Genomic DNA, 21150 nt, shown 5'->3' with positions numbered 1-21150 from the left:
TGGGGGGGGAGGGTATTGTTTTAAAACCAATTTTAGTTGTTTTTATTGCATGACAATGCAATAAACAACAACAATAGGCAAAATTGCTTATAAAACATGTTTATTAGGAGAAATTCCCACAAAAATTCTGATGGTGTTTTGTAAGGACTTGCCAACTGATTGCAAACTGATGTGGATATGTAGCAAACTGAGCCTAAAATTGGAAAAAAAAATGAGAAGCAGAGAGAAACCAAAATTGACAGATTTATATGTCTTGAGTGGGGGACAGGGCCCCCGCTGTTGCTTTCAATGTATTTTGCAAATGCACAGCATGAATTATCTGCCCTGCTATACCACTGCTTTATTTTCTGTTCACAGGGGGAATACAACAGGGTGCAAAGCTGGTGATGAACACATCTCTAAATCCTTGTTTAAACCCTGCTGCTCCCTAAACAAACAAACCCTTGCTTTGAAACACCACACTTTGGCTGCTTCAATGGGACATACAAGTACATTTTTGAGAACAAGAAAGGTTTGATATAGTCCCTAATACCAACATATTGTAATGTTCGATTGGAATAGAAATAAACGCTGGCAGTCAAGTGTGTCCAGTGTGTTTGGAATGCCAGAGTGTGCGATGGGAGATAAGGAATCCTCCATGTTCTGATTTAAGTTACACAGCACTATCACCGTTCCAAAAAGACTGTGTTTTCTGCAGCCAGCTGAAACTAATCACAGCTTTGTAGCCAGGGGATGTGCAGCATATCTTCTATTTAGCCCAGCTACTTATCACCAAATGCCACAACTGCTAGAATGCCTTTTCTCTGATTTAACATAAGAACAGACTGGCAGCAGGTTGCTTCCTAGAGCCAAGCCTTGTAGACAGCAAACCAGCCAGCTTGTGAAAAACACAACTTATCTCAACGTTAAAAGCATTTGCGCTTTGATTTAATCACAGGCTGACCTGCATAGATAAAAGGAATCCAGTGCATGCCCAGATAATTTGAAGGAATTCAGCTTTACAGGAAGGAGGCTGCAGGGTTTAAACAAACCAAGTGACATTCTAGGAAAGGTATGTGTTGTAGCAGAATGTCTGTGTTGTAAACAAAATCTGCCCTTCTTCCCTTATGGGGTATCCAAGAGCCCATATAGAGTCCTTAAGTGGGTTCTCTATCGGTAGGAGAAGATAACAGAGGCCAACCAGAGAATATTGAGAAGCAAAGCAGCTAGTAAGTCTGATCTGTATTAAAGCTGTTGCAACAGGGTGCTCCCCTCACACACAGGAGGACGGAGGAGGACCCAGAACAAAGATATAGACATTTTAAATTCCCTACCCTGGAGCTCAAGACCACCCCTCCATATATCATACATACATCACAAAAGAGGGTGTAACCCAAGACCACCCCCACAAACATCATACCTACATCACAGAAAAGGCGGTCTACAACAGAAATTTGAATGTTGTTGTTTTTCCCGTCTGCCAGGTTATCTGATAATGCCTTAACTAATTGCCTTTCCTGGTAGTCTGCCCATTCCTTTGAGATGGTGATTACCCAATTCCTGAGACAATGTTAAGGTTCCCTCAACCCCTCCCTCCTTGCAGAGAAAACATTTGGTCAAAACAAAAAAATTCCTTCCAGTAGCACCTTTGGTCAGTTTGGGAATCAAAATGGTTTCAGGACCGTCTTCCCTTTACTGCTCCAGACATGTGGTCCACATATCTATGTTTGTGCTTGGTTTGTACATTTATGAACATTTATTATATATATAAGACCTTAATTTTTTTATTACATCTGCAGTAATTAAATAGGTGCTGCAAAACCAAACTGGAGAAGGTGAACTAAACCATGGCTGGCACTGAGTAAAAGAAGTAATATTTAAAGCTGCAAGACTACAACTTGAGAGAAACATAAGTCACGGTCCCTACAGTCACTTTGAACTTAGGTCACCTCAAGACTGTTAGTATTATGGGGGAAAGATTCAAGCAAATACCTGAAATTTAGGTTTGCACAATTACAGTGATCTGTTACCCTGCTACAATAAATTCCCCCTCCCTTGGGCTTCCAGACAATACTCTCTTGGTGATAGCAACCATGAGCAGCAACAGAGTCCCTCCTGTGAAGCAGGTAAGATCTAGGCTTGCCCTTCTCTGAATTGGAAGGCTCCTACCATTGACAGAGGGGATTGCCTTTATAAAAGGGTGGGAAGGTAATTTTCACCAGTTCTTCCTCCCTCTGTATCCCTATCGGGCATCTCCCATTCTGTTCCAGAGGGTTTGCCAACTATCAGAAGCATGTTTTTTGGGAGATACAGAGTGCTTTGGCAGGAAATGAAGCAGGAATTGGGGGAAAAACCCTCACCTTCCTTCATTCCTCTAGCAGGAGCTATCATTTTGCACTGAAGCATCCTAAAGTACCATCCAAAGTTCTGCTCACAGGAACTCTAGATCCAACCTTAAATTGCTAATATAGTACCAATTTGTGGCAAAAGTTGCCTTGATCTACCATTTGAAAATTATAGCTGGTGGCTAAGAAAATAATCAGTCCATTTTAATAATGTATTTAACAATATGTTCTCAAATCATGCATTAGAACTATTTTCAATAATTTAAAAATGGATCATTCTGCACAGCTATAGATAGGGAGGGAGAACTTGTGAAAATTACCTCCCCACCCTTTTATGAGGTGGGGGGAGGCTCTGCTCTGTTGTCTATGCTCTGGTAACCTCTAGGTTAAATTACTGCAACACGTTAAACATGCAGCTGCCTCTGAAGATGATTTGGAAACTACAGCTGGTGAAGAATTCTGCGGCCAGGTTGATCACTGGGGTAGGGTGGTTTGAGAATATCATGCCAATCCTGGCCCAACTGCACTGGTTGCTGATTAGTTTCCAGGCCCAATTCAAAGTTCTGTTTTTGACCTGTAGAGCTTTAAACAGCCCAGGGCTCAAGGATTACCTCTCCCCGTATGAATCAACCCTGTGATCATAATCTGAAGCCCTTTTTCATGTGCCTCCTCTATGAGAGGTCTGGATGATGGCAATATGAGAATGGGCTTTTTCTGCAGTGGCTTCCTGCTTGGGGAATGTTCTCCCTGGTCAGCTCACCTGGCACCTTTGTTACATCTCTTTAGCCAAAAATGTTCTATAACCAGGTCTTTGGCTGATAAACAATAAATGGCCTTTTAAATGTGTTTGTGGGAGGGGCGATTTTTGTTTGTTTTGTTTTTTTACTATGTATTTTGTGTTCTCATTTTGAATTTGTATGTTGTGAACTGCCCTGTGATCTTTGAAGTGTGGTATTTAATAATAATACTACTACTACTAATAATAATACTAATACTAATAATCGTATAGGCATGCATATATCCTTATTTCTCTTCTACTTACTCAACCACAGACAAATACACAGTTCTTAGCAAAGTACCATCACAATGTATCTTACATTGACAACAGTTCTTCCAATTGCTAACATAAAAGATATTTAAACTTTGTGAAAGGTGCCAAAAAGCACTTCTGCCCCTTACGATAGATGCATAAAGTCAATCACACACGGTGGCTTTGTGCTAGGATGAATTACTGGTAGGCATGTATGGACTGAGCATTATTGCTGCATTATGGATTGAGAATTCTTGCTGCATTAAGGCAATGTGCTTAGTAAGACGTTTGAACTTCTGCACCTCCTTATACAGTGCCACCACATGTATAAACGCTTTTTGGTGCACTTCATGGGACTGCTGCAAGGTCTTTAATTTCTCCATTTGGAAACAGTATTCCATACATGAGGATGAGCTTGAAGGTACGACATGTTCTGCTGAATTGCTGTACCAGTAATAATTATACACAGGAGGGGATTTTGGTCAGGACAACTTTCCATACAAAGCTGCAACTGCTGAAATTCCCACATCTACTCGGAAGCACACCAGCTCTGTATTATATGACATTAGACTCTTTACACTGAAAATGATACTTCATGAGAAAAACGTAAGCATCATGAGAAAACATATGTTAAGATTAGCCAATAAGGCACTGGATCGAGACTGGCATTCTGGGAATGGAAGAAGCTTAGCATTTGGAGCTGGCGGCTTGCCACCTGCCTTGGGATTGGCTGGAGGAAATCAGATGCTTGAAAATGGATTTCTAATTGATGCTGGAACACTTACCTGGCAGCACAGCTGACTAGATAAGCGTCAGCCCTGCCTCAAAGCAACGGAGGCTGCCATCAAAAGAACTGCTGTCTGCCCACTGGCTTCAAGAATATTGTACCAGCATTGCAGTAAGATTAATCCTTTATACACTGTAATGCTAGCTTGGAGCAGCAGTTACTTTAGCAGCTAGCTATTCATGCCCTGTAAGGATTACACACTAGTGGCTGCTAAATTGTACCATTTTTATCTATACTTATAGTGTTTATGTATGTATGCATATTCTCAATGTGTGGTTTCATACCAAATCAGTTGACTTGCATCATTTCCATCATCATCATCAATTTTTTTCTGTTAATCTTCCTTCACTGTTAGAATAGCTCAGTTGGGATAGCTCACAACTCTTAATCTGAGGGTTGTGGGTTTGAGCCCCACATTGTGCAAAAGATTCCTGCATTGCAGAGGGTTGGGCTAGCTGACCCTTCTGGTCTTTTCCAACTCTACAATTCTATGATTCTACGACTATGGATGTGGCCATTTTACTACAATTGTACAGAAGTGCCATCCATGATTAAAATGGTGTGTGCGTGTTTGTGTGTGTGTGTGAAGTGCACTGCAAGTGTTAATATGATTTATAATCAAAAAAGTTAAAATATAGCAATTTCAAGGTGTGTTAGCATTCTCCTGCATCTCTTGAATAGAGTTATGACTTCTATTGAATAGAGTTATGACAACTAAAGGGCTCCCTCCCACCAAAAAGACATTCTGTAATAGGCACAGTACTTTGCATAACACCATATTGGCTCTAGCAGCATACGTGCTGCCTTCAGTATGCTTGGCTTTGGAAATGGATGAGAAGTATGTGGGAAGGAGAGTGGTGATGAGCTATCCATGTTGCTTTTTATTGACCACTTCTCCTTTGCTTTGTATAGTTTGAAATCACGGAAACAGCAAATAAACAAATCTAGCACTATAATAGTAAACTCAAAAGTTTTCCGACAGCCAAATCAGGCCTGCTGAGCAAACTACCAGAGGCAACCCAAGGTTTGTAAAAGTACCAACAGTATTAAGGGGAAACATCTGAGCCCACCCTGCAAAGAACACACCAAGGTCTGAGCATATTCAATGACCAAGGAATGCTGAACATCTGTCAAGAAACCACCCCTTAAAACTGTAGGGGAGAGAAATGGAATGGAATATCCCAGGCTTCCTCAAACTCGGCCCTCCAGATGTTTTGAGACTACAGGTCCCATCATCCCTGACCACTGGTCCTGCTAGCTAGGGATCATGGGTGTTGTAGGCCAAAAACATCTGGAGGGCCAAGTTTGAGGAAGCCTGGAGTATCCTGAGTATCCTGAAAAGGAGCATAGTTGGCTGGCTTGGACCATGAATAGCAGCACTCTACAATGCAACATTTTGTCACAGGCACTACTTGTCCTGTGTTTGTTTGCTACATTTCTGTACTACTTCTCAAAAAAGTCTCCTGCATGGTTTACACTAAGTGTAATAGCAACAGGTATGTTGAGGTATCGTATTGTTTCTATTTGCCCCCAGTATTATCTAAGGAAAATTCAATGACCACCAAAGAGAAAGACAAAATTAGGGGAAGACTGCATGCAAAAAAATGTGTAATAACATTCTGAGTGTGATATACTCCTACATTGTGTACTGACAGTGCCCCAACCGCCATTGTTCCAGAAGACTTCAGGCATCCTCTACACTGTGCAACAGATGCCAATGCAGTATCACTTAGGAGAGCAGTCACAATAGCTCCCAGAAGCCAGAAATCCATGGTACCATGTGTTGGTTGGGAGCCACTGTGACTGCTCTGGCCAACTAGAAGTAACATTGCCACTTACTGCATTGCCTAGGAGTTCATTTCTTTGCATGTGCACCACAAGGAATCACATAACCACCAAAGAGCAATGGATTAAACACAGGGCTCTAAAATTTTGGGGAAAGGCCCTTCACAGGGAAACAGACACACAAAATCTAACTACTGACGTTGATGCACAAAGTTGTGTTTTCAGAACTGTGTTTGTGAAGTGGTTGTCAGCGTGACATGATTTTGCATGTTTAAAAAAAGAGAGAAAAGTATAAATTCCTAATCCCCAATCAAGAGATGTAATTCCTCTTGTTAATTCCGATCCTTAGGGGATACAAGTAAGGATTATTTTTAGGTTAATACTGATTTCTCATTAGAATGAAGCTGTGATGCCCCAGCTGCACTAAAATGATTGACTTTTGTTTACTGCAACAAACAACTTTGGTTAGAAGATGACAAAATTAGGAGCAAGACTTTAGAAAATTTAAATGTAGCTAATCAAACAGATGATGTTTGGAGGTGTTTTTTTTAAAAAAATGTAAGTGATCTTGCAAAGTATTCTCTTTACTTTTATTTCTGGTCTCACTAGAACAGCAACTGTAAATTACATTTTAAGCTATCCTTCTTCCAAGAATCTCAGTGCCCCCCCCAACATCCTCACTGTGGGATATTTTAGGCTGAGAGATGGTGATCTGGCCACAACTTGCCAGAAGCCAGATCTCACACAACTGGCAGAGTAAACCTTTGGGGGGGGGTATAGATGTACCAGTTCTAGAATGGTGTGGCTAATGCTGGACCATGACTAGGGAGATCCAGCTTCAAATTCCCCAAGATATCTTTGGCAAGTCACTCTTCCACAACCTCATCTTCCTCACGTGCGCCACCCTAAGTATTTTGGAGTGGGATCCAAGTGAATGAAGAAATCAAAGCAGCTGGAAAAAGACCCTCAAAGTAATTGATAATAATGTGGAGAAGTGGATCTTGTTAAAGCTTTTACAACTTACAACACTATAATAAATAAAAAAATCAGCTGCTAAATAATATAATGCAATTGATACAGGTTTTGTTTTGGCAATTCAAGTGGCTTCTAACTGATCTTAATTCTTCACGTGATTCTGATTCTACATAACATAGGAATATATATATATATATATATATATATATATATATATATATATATTCCAAAGAGATTCCTGCAGATATTGCTTTGCCAGGCCTAATGCAAAAGAATAAGAAAAAGGAAGGTATCCCAGTGTGTAAAGGAGGAAGTTAAATACTAATTTACTCTAAACATCCCACCTGAACGCATGGCATCTTTTTGAATACTTTCATAGTCATGCCAGTCCTTTCTTTTCAAGCCATCTGTCCAGGTATAGAGCTGTCCATCTCCAAGCCCCATTGGGAATGTCTGTAGAAACAGGGGGGAAAAGGTATAATTAAATGTTACCTTCTCTACTGAAACCCAAACTCATTCATAGGCAAAGGCAGAGAGCAGTCAGGTTCCCTGTATGGATCTGCAACATACATATGGGACTCATGCATATGCAGGATGACTTTCACATTCACTTTAAGGGTTGCCCTGAGAAAGTGGGACTTCATCCAGGTAGAGATTTGCTAGGCTTCCTCTACACTTATTTTTAGCTGCTTAGTAAATATCTTATTAGTCTAGCAAGCTTTAAGAACAATTTGCTGCTTAGTAATTTATCTTAAGATCAGCTATTCACTGTTTCCCCTCTTTTTTTTTGTAGGATTGTGCTGTTACCTTTGTTTAAATTGTTGCCATTTTTCGTATTCCATATAATGGTTTTTTAATGTTATCTTTTTCTGTGATGTTTCACCTTTTTAAACTAAACCAAAACAGAGAGGGCAGGTGAATTCACACTTTAAAAGCTAGTTTTGGACAGTGGCTAGACTGTGTTGTGTGTTGGAGAAATCAAGATTCAAATCAAATGGCTATAGTGTTGTGATGCTTAGATGACAAGGTTTTCAAATGACAAGGTGTTCAAATGATAGGAGAAAGGAAGCCCCACTGAAGGATTTTCCCAATTTTAGTCAAATCATCCCCCCACCTACAGTGTGGCCTTCTAAAAAGTGCGGCTAAGGGTCCCATCACAAAAAGTAGGGAGAATGACCAGGCCACCTATGGTCCTTTGTAGTTTAAGTCTTAGCCTGAGGTACCTCACAGGAATATTGTACAAATAAATAAGAGAGTCCAATGTACTCTACTCTAAGGCCCTTGGAGGAAAGTAAAAGATGACAAACAGATACATATTTCCAGAGAACTAAACAAGAAACTCATTTCAGGCAGGTTAGTAAGCATCATTTGTGGGTTCAATATATGTGGAGGCTTGGAATCAGCACCCAGAATAGCAGAGCAAATGCCAGGGTCTACCATGACTGAGACTGGCTTCCCTTTTAAAAAACAAAGACCCCCCCCCCCACATTTTTATGTCCCGTGTTGTAAAGGGAAGTGCTGAGTGAGGTGACTGCAGCTTCCACCATCTTCATTATCTCCAGTGCCTTGGGCCCCTACCTACAATATGGCCACATTCACGCCATACATTTAATGCACTATTATACCACTTTAAGCAGTCATGGCTCCCCCTCCCCAAGAATTCTGGTAAGGATGCTTAGACCTCCCAGTCCATACCCTCCAACATGTTGAGATTGAAAACCAGGATGTGTTTTTCCCCAACTGCGCTCCCGCACAAGTCACCTGACCTGCGTGGTCTCACATTTCCCCCCAAAACACACATTTTTGGGCTCCATGGTCTCACACATTTTAAGGTGCCAGACTGAGAGCATGGCAGCCCAAAACAGGATGTCCTGATTTAATTGGGGTAGTTGAGATGTATACCAGACCCCTCACAGAGCCACAATTCCCAGAGTCCTCTGTGCGGAGGGATAGATTCTTACACCACTCAGAATTGTGTGTGTGAACCATGACTGTTCAAAATGGCATCATAGTGCTTTAAAAGTATGGTGTGATTGTGGCCTATGCTGAGAGTGAGACACTGGGGGTAATGAAAATGGCGGTGTCCGCAGCTGCCTCACCAAGTGTTTCTCTTCACAGTACTGGGCAGATACAGTGGCACTGGTTTCCACACTCCCACCCACCCCCAATTCTTTACTGTGCCCTCTGATAAGCTTTGGGGCACCCACCTAGGACAGTATGGGGGGCACACCACACGGCACCTTGCTGAGGGCCCTCTCCGTATGGCGCCAAGCCTGATTGTGTAAGTGTGGAAACTCCTGCATCAAGCAGTTATGACTGAACTAGGGCAGGAGAAAATTGCATTCCAGTCTGTAAAAACATCTGCACACTTCCCACAATAGACTGAAATACTGTTGAAGTGTAAAACAATTAAGATTGGCGCAAAGAAATCTAGCCACATTCTATTTTATTTCGAGTGCAGTGGTACATCGGGTTAAGAACTTAATTCGTTCTGGAGGTCTGTTCTTAACCTGAAACTGTTCTTAACCTGAGGTACCACTTTAGTTAATGGGGCCTCCTGCTGCCGCCGCATGATTTCTGTTCTCATCCTGAAGCAAAGTTCTTAACCTGAGGCACTATTTCTGGGTAGTGGAGTCTGTAACCTGAAGCGCCTGTAACCTGAAGCGCCTGTAACCTGAAGAACCACTGTATTTATTTCAAATACTAAGCAACATATTCTTGAAATTGACAAGGTGAATGGCCTCCATCCTTCTCCCTGGTGCGTTTGAGATAAAAATTGCCAAATTTTATAATTCCTATACTACTGTCCTGCTATGGACTGTTAGTAAGAAATCTCTCAAAAGCATCAGTACTCAAACTGATCCTAAAACAATTCCAGCATTAAGAGGTCAAATCAATGTATATTGCATTGCCTACTAATTTGTTCTCAACTTTTATTCACATTTTCACATTTTCCTTTATTCTTCCCCTCCCCCAACTTTCTGTAATTTGTTGAGTCTAGAGACTGCTGTGACCTGTGTTTCTAACCTGGAAATATGGCTGCCATGAGGTAGAAGAAGCTCTGAACCTACAGAGTCCCCCTGTTGAATTGGCAGCCACAGAAGCTCAGTCTCGTGAGCCAGGGCCCCAATCCTCCATCTTCAGGGGAAAAGACTTCAGGTGCCATTTTTCAGAGGAATAGCCCTTGATATCCCTACCTCCTCCAAACCCCCATCACCAGATAGGGCCTGAGAAGGTAGCATGACCATTCTTGGAATGAATCCAAATACCTACTCTAAGGACTAGAAATGTTTTCTAAAAAACAATTTTTCAGAAAGATGGTCTCTGTGCTCAGTATAGCATTCTGCACTCTGCCCTGCCACCCCCATAATTGTGTTTTTGTGTGTTTGTGGCAAACACCCATCTCTTATAGTTTACCAACAGACCAGCAGGTAGCTCTGACCTCATGAACTTTGTAATGCATTTCTGACAAACTTTGACAATACATTTTTGAGTGTATGTAGTCATACTTGCATAGTTTGTCAAGGCAGCACTTTGGGGCAGAAGTCAAGGACCCTCTTCAGCCAAAAGAATAGGGCGGCCCCAGACACAGCAATGAATGAAGTAATATACATTGCAGTCTAAATAGGGGTGGGGGACGCTGTAGGGTTATTAATTCTAAATTTGCTTAACTTTACCATTGTACTTATACTCTGAGGCTTATGCACTCATTTTACCAACCTCAACCAATTGTGACCATGTACAGATACCCATATCTTAAACTTTAAAGCAGGCATTATTAATCCTGTGACTTTCCAGATGTTGTTAGACTACAATTCCCATTGGCCCCAGCCAGCATGGTCAATGGTCAGGGATGAAGACAGTTGTGGAGGGCCACAGGTAGGCATGGGAAATAAGTTTGATTAAGTTGAGGAACCGACAAAATCCACACTCCCCAAAACAATACACAAACTGAAATATATTCATCTTTCAACATTAGCACTTCTCTGAATTTTGCCATGCAGTTCTCTAGCCGAATAGTGTGTACAAAAATGCATACACTGCAGTAAGGTAAAGGTAAAGGGACTGCTGACCATTAGGTCCAGTCGTGACCGACTCTGGGGTTGCGGTGCTCATCTCACTTTATTGGCCGAGAGAGCCGGCGTACAGCTTCCGGGTCATGTGGCCAGCATGACTAAGCCGCTTATGGCGAACCAGAGCAGTGCACGGAAACGCCGTTTACCTTCCCGCCGGAGTGGTACCTATTTATCTACTTGCACTTTGACATGCTTTTGAACTGCTAGGTTGGCAGGAGCAGGGACAGAGCAATGGAAGCTTACCCCGTCGCGGGGATTTGAACTGCTGACCTTCTGATCGGCAAGTCCTAGGCTCTGTGGTTTAACCCACAGTGCCACCCGCATCCATACACTGAAGTAAAGTGTGCTTAAAATGCACATATCTGTGAAAAATGAAACATCATTTTTGAGGTGAGGCAACAGTGTTCCAAATGCAGTCACATATGCAGTTTGTATAATCAGAAAAGAAGTGCTGTGATATGAAAAAGGAATCTCTGTTCCAAAGCTGTATATTGTGTAAAGAGAAATTAACAGACTGAGACAACTTTCACAGCACAGGAAATGAATTAACACAGAATTCCATCCTCTCACATGTCAATTAAGTTGACAATTGTTGTTTCTTCCGAAAGAGATTATCTTGCACATGTTTTGAGAGTATGACGAGAAATAACAAAACACTTATTAAATGCTGTAAGACCAAAGGGGAAACGGCACAGCTGAATTCATTTTCTTTTTTTTTCTTTTGTTTTTATTGCTTTAGCTGTATGTTAAATAGACCAGTGTTCTACAAGTCAGCTTTAGGGTTGTCAGTCATGCTTATTTGCTTTCCCTTGATCACTTGAAATAGCTTCTCCCCCAAATGGCAGAAAACTTTAGTTTAACTACTCAGTGGATTCCCTGAAGTATTTCAAATTTCCCCGGATAATACAGCAATTTCAACTGTCCAATATTAATAAGCCCAAAAGCCTGATTTAAGCAAGGAATGTAAATCTTCATTAACAAGAAGCAGTCAAAGACTTTTTCATCAAGTTTACATTTAGGAATTTATGTACTGTTAATATGTTTTTGCACATACAATGGTATCTCGGGTTACAGACGCTTCCAGTTACGGACTCTGCTAACCCAGAAATAGTACCTCGGGTTAAGAACTTTGCTTCAGGATGAGAACAGAAATCGCACAGCAGCAGTGGGAGGCCCCATTAGCTAAAGGGGTACCTCAGGTTAAGAACAGTTTTAGGTTAAGAACGGACCTCCAGAATGAATTAAGTTCTTAACTCGAGGTACCACTGTATTGCCTTTATCCTGACAGAAATGGTGAGTTAAAATACCAGATCAGTTGCTTAAAAATACTGTGTATGTTTACGACTGGAGGAATCCTCCAACTTAGCACATACTTGTATGAATCAGGACAACTGTAAGTGATCAGATATACTGATGGTTCATGTTACCTGCTTCCCCAAATAGCTTTTACATAGAAATAATATATTTTCTGGTATGGTATACATTAAAGATTGCAATGGATGGGACGCTAATCACTGCCTTCCTTAGTGACTTATTGCCTCTGATTCCACACCTCCCTGCCTATTGTGCAAATTGGAATATAATTATCCTTCAGATTTCACATTTCTCTGAATTTTGCAATTGTTCTCAGCAAACACATTAGCCTAAAAGGCAAGGGCCAGGTCAGGTTCTATTTGCCAAGAACAAATTTCTCATGTGTCCTTCCATCATCACCTCCCCACCCCTTCCCCTTCCCCTGCCTGTCAAAATGACAGACAATCCCCTAGTAGCACTTTACATAGTGCTTCCACAGTATCCACCATAAATTCACGTTGCTCAACAATGTGTAGAGGTTTTCCCTTTTCTCATTCCCCACAGAAAGCGCAGTAAAGGAGAGGCAGGAGGAGAAAATCAGCATCAAAGTAACTTTGGGAGCTTGAGCTTTATTCCCTATTTTTAGAGTACGATGACCCAGGAAGTCCTTTCTGAAGAGCAGAATTCAGACATACTAATTCTCCTAATGAGACGTATTGGGGGGAAGTGAATATTAGTGAGCCCTGGGGAATTACGGTACATTTAATGAAATTTTCTCCATATGCAAACAGTAGGAGATTCCACCCCTACCCCGCTTACTCAAGGAGCCTGAAGCGGATCTTTAGGAATTTCCTAAAACTTCATGTTCCACCAGGCAAGCAAGGAATTTAAATTAATGGGGTGTGAAGCTGTCTGCAATTCCTAAGCTGCTGATTTCCCTTGTCAGCAGCTGAACATCTAGGAAGCCTTTCCTTTTGATGTTGTTCTATGGCTTAACAAGATTATTTTAAAGTGTTTCAGAAAATAGTTTCCTTGACTTGGTGATGCCTAAGGCCAGAGGAATTTCCATTCGAGAAACTCAGTTATTGGAGCGCTATTTCTGAGGCTGGAAGTCTTATAACCTCAACAGTGACTTCTATTCAGTATTGCATTTAAAAAATGAAGAAGCCAAATTAAATAATACCACATGCACACATATAATCAGATCGTATGAATAAAGTCCAATGAAGCATTTGCAGCAATGCCTTTGTAATTTGAGCCATCCATCCATTACTCCTAAATTATTGCCCCCTTCCTTTAAACAATTATTTTGCCACTTCTGTGTACCACAAGGTGGGCAAATCTTCTCCTGGCAGCCACCACTCTGACGCTCCAACAAGGCTCCTTGGACAATGTTATGTAATGATGTAACATGACTCTGATAGGGTTTTGGAGGTGAGGTGAGCTGAAATGACTACCATAAAGGGCCAACATTTCCCCTTCCCAGAAATCTTAGTGGAACAGTGATATGGCTATTCCAGGGAGCACTGGGAGAGAAGGGAGTTGGAGAAGAAGAGGCGCTTCAATGATTCCACACGGCATGGGGAAAAAGAAATGCCTAAAAGGATATATATTTTTATGAAACAAAAACCACTTTTGTTCTGACACCACCAAAGACGCCCCCCCCCACCTCATGGATCCCAAATTCCTTTCAATCACTAAACTGAGAGATAAATTTGGGGGCCATTTTTGGATGAGCACTAATTGCTAAGGAAGGCCTTGTCCTCTACTGCAGTAACGCCAACACTAGCAGTCAGAACATCTAGGAGGTAAGGAAAGAGGACTTCTCATCATTGCCACTTCACAGCACTTCCTTTCTGTTGTTGACACCTTCTTTTGGAGGACAGATGAGGGAGCCAGAGCCAAGCCTGGTAGGAGGACTCTGCTTCCAAGAGCTCTGAACTGACTCCCTGGGGTAAAGCACGGCTAGAGCTAATAGTGAGGGTTGCATTGTTTTTGTTTTAAATCCTGTTCGTTTTGATGGTGTTTTACGTTTGCTATGTATTAAGTTCAGATCATTTCATTGTGATGAATTTATGTTATCTGTGTTAGTTAGCTTGTTTTGTAGTATTTGAATTTGGATGTGATGCTGTATTTCGATAATAAGCTGGTTTTTACTGAGAGCTGCTTTGGACACAGTTTACTGTGAAAAAGTGGCATAGAAATTAAGCTGGGTTATTTTGCTGCAGAGGTGTGTTGTTGGAATGAGAGGCTATGGATCCTGCACAGCACACCAAGGACATGCCCCTAGAACAGGTCTCCTTCAACTCTTCTCTGACATTGGAGAATAACCAGTTGCAGACCTTTTGACAATGTTGTGGAAGTGCTATCCAGTCTCTGAGGGCAAATGTATCTCCATTCTCAGAAAGAGAGATACAAAGGAACCTATAGCCCAGGGACTGTAAGATCACAACCCAAATTAAGTATGTCTCCTAACTCATGTTTCTTCATGCTAATATAATGCTTGCTTGTAGCATGTACACCCTTGTGCAAATTAATTGAAACAAAGCATGTATTCTATGTCATATCAATCAATCAGTCTGTGAAGCACCCACAAATTATGTTTTGGGGATGATTCAGTTATTATGGTGTCAAAAAATTGTGGGGTATATGCAAAAGTCGCCTCCGTACTGTAGACTGTACGATTATGGAGCAGCTCATTCAGGCGCTGATTCAAGTGTGGTACAGGGATCCAAAAATCAACAGTGACTCTTCAAAACTAGTAGACTCCATGCCAAACCGTGTTCAAATGCTGCTTTAAAATAGTGGAGGTCATATCCGTTACTGTACGTATGTGAGTTTTGTACAATAAACTACTGTACTAAATTCATTGTTTGTTTTGCATATAGCCCACAAATTCTCAATGGGATTTATGTCTGGGGAATTCCCTGGCCAATCAAGTACCTGTATTTGCTACTCTGTCATGAATTTCTTCAGCACTTTCGATGTGTGACAGGGGGCTAGGTCCTGCTGCAATATCCCAGTACCATCAGGATACTTCTTTTCCAGCTCTGGAAAAACTCTCTTTCGTAGAACCTCAATATATTGTGGCGAGCGCATCATTCCTTCTGTTGGCTGCAGGCTTTCGACACCATAATAACTGAAGCATCCCCCAAACATCTTCTTTTGTGGATGCTTGACAGACTGGTTGATTTGGCATAGAAAACATGCTTTGTTTCAATTAATTTGCACATGGGTGTAGTATGCCAGCTGTTGATTAATGTGTGTGTGTGTAGTTGAAAACATTCCACCCACTTCTAAAAGGGCATAGATAGTAAAGGCCAAAGGCCTGGTTATAGAGAAACGTTTTTGCCTGGCACATAAAGATATATACTGATGGTACCAGGTAAGCCTCCCTGGGGAGAGTATTCCACAAATGGAGAGCCACAGCAGTAAAGGCCCATTCTCACGTTTTCACCTTCTGGATCTCTTGCAGACAAGGCACATGAAGAAGGTCAGTTCATATGGGGAGAGGCGGTCCTTGAGGTCTTGAGCCATTTAAGGCTTTATAGGTGAAATTCAGCACTTTAAATTGGGCCTGGAAACTAATTGGCAGCCAGTGCAGTTGTGCCAGAACTGATATTATAGGCTCCAATTGTCCTGCCCCAGTGAGCCATCTGTCTGCGGAATTCGGCACCAGCTGAATTTTCTGAACTGTCTTCAGAGGCAGGCCCAGGTATAACATGTTGCAGTAATCTAATGTAATGTAATTAACGTAAGATTAATTAACATAGGCAACAGTTGGTTCATTCAACCTGCTTGCTCCTTATAGCTGAATGTAGCTGTTGCCTAGCTAAGCTTGTGAGTAGGAATCAGCTGGATCCCCATGGCAGATTTGGTAAGCGAGTAGACCCCTTCAGAAAGCCGACCTAGCTGGATTGTGAAATCTGTTTTTAGCCAGCATTCAACAGCAACCCTAGAAATAAAATGGGTAGTATTATATTACAACACTTTCCAATTGTTTTTCTCAGTGGATTGTCTTAGAAAAAGTAATATTATTCAAATCTTCACAGTTGTGTTCTTTGAAGTACTTTGGCCAAACATAAAAGGAGAAAAACAATAAAAATGAGGATGCTTGTGTCTGAGTTTTATGAACTGCATTTGAACAAATATTGTGCTTATGACCTTTCTTAACCAAATATTAATTTCAGAAAATGCATCAAAGCAACACTTTAAGAAATAATAAATGTGCCCAAACTGAAGGTAGAATATAGCTTGTGAACGCCAAATGAATTATGTTTAATTCAGCTCAGTTATTTGCAAACATATATTTTGTGAAATCTAATGATGCTTTTATTTGTGGATTATATTTTCATGCTGCAATAAAGACAAATATTTTTCAATAACTGGAAAATACATGTTCAGTACTGCCAGCAGTATTATTATTATTTTGCTTCTGTTAGTAACTGCAGAATTATTGCAGGATCTATTATATCAGGTTAAGCATTTGCAACTGAATAAACAATGGCAATAGTTCCACATTTAATCCAGGTTTGAACAATTTATAACAGCCATGACAGATATTGTCCATCAGCCATGTATTGTGTCTTACCAGTGCTTGGCACCCTTGTACTGCAATCACAGGCAGACTACAAAAACAGGAGGTCATATGTGGGCTGGTGGGATGCACTGGGTTTGAAGGTTACCATTTGTGCAGCTCTAGTTTACATAAGAAAAGGTAAAGGACCCCTGGATGGTTAAGTCCAGTGAAAGGCGACTATGGGGTGCGGCACTAATCTCGCTTCAGGCCAAGGGAGCCAGGCATTTGTCACGTGGCCAGCATGATTAAACTGCTTCTGATGCAACTGGACACCGTGATGAGTGCCAGAGTGTATGGAAACTCCGTCTACCTTCCTGCCGCAACGGTACCTATTTATCTACTTGCACTGGTGTGCTTTCGAACTGCTAGGTTGGCAGAAGCTGGGACAGAGCAACAGGAGCGCACCACCGTCATGTGGATTCAAACCACGGACCTTCTGATTGCCAAGACCAAGACCAAGAGGCTCAGTGGTTTAGACCTCAGCACCACCTGCGTCCCTTTTATATAAGAAATACTAAATCTAAAAGGCTGTTTTTAGTATCTTATAAAGGTGGCGCTCCAACTGACAGAGGGGAGCTCCACTGTTAGAACAGCATTTATGCCCCTGGACAAGCCCTTGCTACCTTGGTGGAAATGTCCACCAGCATAAATGTACAGTTGGCAGTGATCTGATTATGGTAGGAGGGCAAAGGGACATGTTGTGGTGGATCAGGGATGGTTTGGGATCCAAAGGCCCTTTATTCATCTGACACACCCCAGAAAGGGCAAATGCCAATGTAAGTCACAAAATAAAAGTTAAAAGGCCTTACAGGGAAAATAAACATTGAAATAAATACAGATATGAACACATATCTTTCATCTTGGCCACTGTGCGCCAGCAAAGCTTAGGAAATAGCAGTTTCTGTGCTATGGAATCTCACCATCTCCATTTTACAACTGCTTTCTTTTGTATTTTGTCTCACTCTATTGTGAACTGAGGTCAGTTTTCTTTCCCCTTTGGAGGCCTCTCATATATCATGTAAGATTTCTAACAGCACACCCAATAGGCCTTGGCAGCTACTCATCAGCTGCAAATTTCCTTTTAACCCAATGTACAATGAAGTTCAATACTATATTACTTCCAAGTCAACACAACACGTTTCCATTTGGTCAAGGCACACTTCAATACAATAAAACCTTAAAAGCAACAGCAATGTATAAAAGAAGGATCAAAAGATCAAAGTGTCAGAAGAAGAAAATTCCAGCAGCAACCTACAATCATTTCTAAATGCTTGAGAAAACAAAAGAATCTTAATATTGTTGCCTAAACAGCTAGCATGGGAGACAACCATAGCATAGCATAGAGGGACACTGCTTGCAGGGATCAGAAATCCTCCCCACTAAGCACATTTAGTAGGATGTGTAAACAAACCCTACTCACAAACACATATGTGACTGATAACATGATACACAGTGATCAAGTCATTTGCTGTGTGAAAGGACTGGTTTCTTTCCCCAAAAAGTTGAACTGGGAAAAGCCAACACATTTAAGTCGGTATGTTTAGGGCAGACAAAAGTATATTTTCTGTGCATTTTCCTTGCATTTCTTTTCTGTTCCACAAAGACAGTAAAGATAGGCAGATAGATAGACAGACTTGTCAGCATTAAGTATGCAACTCTGCATGTGCATGGCTGGTAGCAGTAATTCAAAATTCCTGGCTTAAGCCAAACAAAGGTTGGCAAACAAAGGTTGGCAACCACTGTGTTAATATTTGATGTATTTCTACATCCAAGGAGATAGAACAACTGACACATCCATCTGTAACTTTAAAAGTACAGTCATATGGAGGACTGTACCACATGTCCACCTAAACATATCAGCTGAAATTTAGATGGTGTTTTTTTTTTTAAAGAGTGAACTCATGAAGACTAGGTCTGCCAAAGTTTCAAGGCAGTATAGTTCAGATTGCTAGATGCTTGTGACAAATAGGAAGCAACAGAGCAAGTTAAGTTGCATTAAAATTCTAATAAAGAACCCCATCTATGGTGTTTCCCTCTTTTTTTGTTAAGTTCTTATGTATCCCACATGACTATAGACGTGCAAAGGCAGCGCAGACAAAACCTTCACTTTGCTTTTTAGAGTTTCTAGCTTCCATTCTCTAGTAAAGTGCGGAAAGGTGCAGGTACCATTTGTCTCTGTTCAAACACCTATGAGTGATAGGCAATGCTACTCGTGCATAGTTTTGACCTCTGTGCTACCAACGTATATCTCCATACCCTCCTGAAAATCTCAAATTCTCTTTAAATTATACAAAATGTGTAAGGAAATGCAAATACACACAAAATCTATAATGCATTCAAAGGTGTGGGGATGATCGCTGGGTGTGGAGCACGCTCCCCGCCTGCAGGCAGTCTCAGCTGCCTGCACGCGTGACCTTGGGGTGTGGGGCACACTCCCCCACACAGATAAAGCCACAGCTTTTCTGAACATCTTGCCCTCTGTCTAACCTTTTGTGATCTCAGTAGGCTGCAGTGTCCTGTCTGTGACTTTTGTCTCTGAGACCTTTGTCTCTTTCGTCATACACTGTGCAAGAGGAAAATGATGTGGTGGAAACAGGTGCCAAAATAACTTTGTACCACCCCACGATCCGGGGACTGGAAGATGTGTAAAGGTCACAGCCCAAAATGTATCTGCCTGGGCTTGCATATTGTGTCAATAAAAGGAGCCTCTACAGAGCTGGCCGGCAGCTTGCTTGCAGCTCATCTGTGCGCAGCTCACCTGCATTATCAACTCCTGCATCATGTCCTTCACTTCCAAAGGGCAGAGGGGTCAAACAGTTCTGTGACTACCATGCGTCCACATCCCTGATTATATTTATTTCACGTTTATTTTGCATGTGACTAAAATTAAAACATTTCTCTTTGTTTAGACATATATGAAAAGAAAATGTGAAAAAATACAAATAAACAGAACATATCATACTTCTGTCTATTTCTTATTCCCAGGGTTTGAGTGCCACTGCTTACATATCCGAAAGAGGGGAGTATCAGTATCAGACAATCTCATTAATTCATTCAGTTTATATCCCTCATACATTGAAGGAGCTCAAAAACGAGCACAGTCAATGGTTGGTATATTTAGCTCAGTGCATACAGGTAGGGACATAGGATATGGCGGTGGTGTGCCACATGGACAGGGAGAAACTATGGATACTTGCTCCTGTCAACATCTTGGGCCAGATCAGGGTTGAAGCAATGCTTCTTTCTTATCTTCCTATTTCATTTTCCCCCATCTTTCATCTCTTTCCTTAAAAACAACAACAAAGAGACAAAGAGATCATCTGATGATACTGATCAAGTGACCCAGCTTAGCTGGGATGTCAGCTATGGTCATGAACATGTGGATTATGTATAGAATTTAGATGAAATGTGCATAAATTTGTAAGCAGACACAGTCTGTAGTTGAGGCTCAAGTGTCTCATATTACAGATCGTTTACCATGTAAGCACAGGCTGGGAAGGCAGAGTTGCTGGTTATTATAGTTCTTGTAAGAATGAAACATTGCTGTGCATGCAAATATCTTATTTTTAAGTGGTTCTCAAAAATCCCGGAATAGCATATCCTCCAGCCACTTGTTACACCTGGTAGACATCTGCAGCCGGCACGTTTTTAAGTGGTTTGGGCCAGCAGGGATTACCAACACAGCAGCATTACATGCAACGTCTGTCTCACCATTTGATTTTTACATTAACCCGCAAACCCTATGGGATGCCAGTCTAATAAAGTACTACATAGATTCAGAAGATCCATCTCCTCTGGAGAAGATTTAACATCTGGTTCAATTACAGAGAAATATGATGAGCCAAAAAGGCGCATGATTATCAAAGAGACTCACTCACAGATTTTTATTAGATTCCTCAGAGTAACAGAACATGGCCCCTTTGCCTATGACATTGAGTGATGAAGTTTAGTAACAGCTGTGTTTCATTGAGTAATTAATTCGTTTTAATTTCACTCCATGAAGATATATATTTGAAGGCACATCTTCAGCTAAAGAGGATAATGCATCATGGAAATTCAATTTTTTAAAAGCATAAAGGCATTTATGTAAGTTTTCTTGTGAATCTTTTCTTGAATGCAAAAAGAGGCTCAAACTGCAAACAGGCTGTTCATATTCACTCACCAATCATGTTATCATTTTATGAAAAGAAATACTAAGTATGCTTGCACCTTCATTCATGTTGCAATGATCTTCTCTAACAAAGTAAAAATACACTGGAATCCCATTGCCAGAGCCCACAGACGTTCAGACATTTCAAGAA

The 21150-nt window shown here is 41.2% G+C and overlaps 1 protein-coding gene across 4 annotated transcripts in view; it reads right to left on the bottom strand.

The window, feature by feature from the left end:
* GALNTL6 (polypeptide N-acetylgalactosaminyltransferase like 6) overlaps positions 1 to 21150 on the bottom strand; it is a 459868-nt gene that overhangs the window by 273892 nt on the left and 164826 nt on the right. For all 4 annotated transcript variants that reach the window (XM_079991400.1, XM_079991402.1, XM_079991403.1 and 1 more), the window contains exon 3: positions 7246 to 7354. In XM_079991400.1, the coding sequence (XP_079847526.1) occupies positions 7246 to 7354 (109 nt within the window). The remainder of the gene's footprint in view (positions 1 to 7245; positions 7355 to 21150) is intronic.

The sequence above is a fragment of the Podarcis cretensis genome, assembly GCF_951804945.1.
Source record: "Podarcis cretensis genome assembly, chromosome: 9".
Lineage (NCBI taxonomy): Eukaryota > Metazoa > Chordata > Lepidosauria > Squamata > Lacertidae > Podarcis > Podarcis cretensis.
This window is presented reverse-complemented; position numbering and strand designations above follow the sequence as displayed.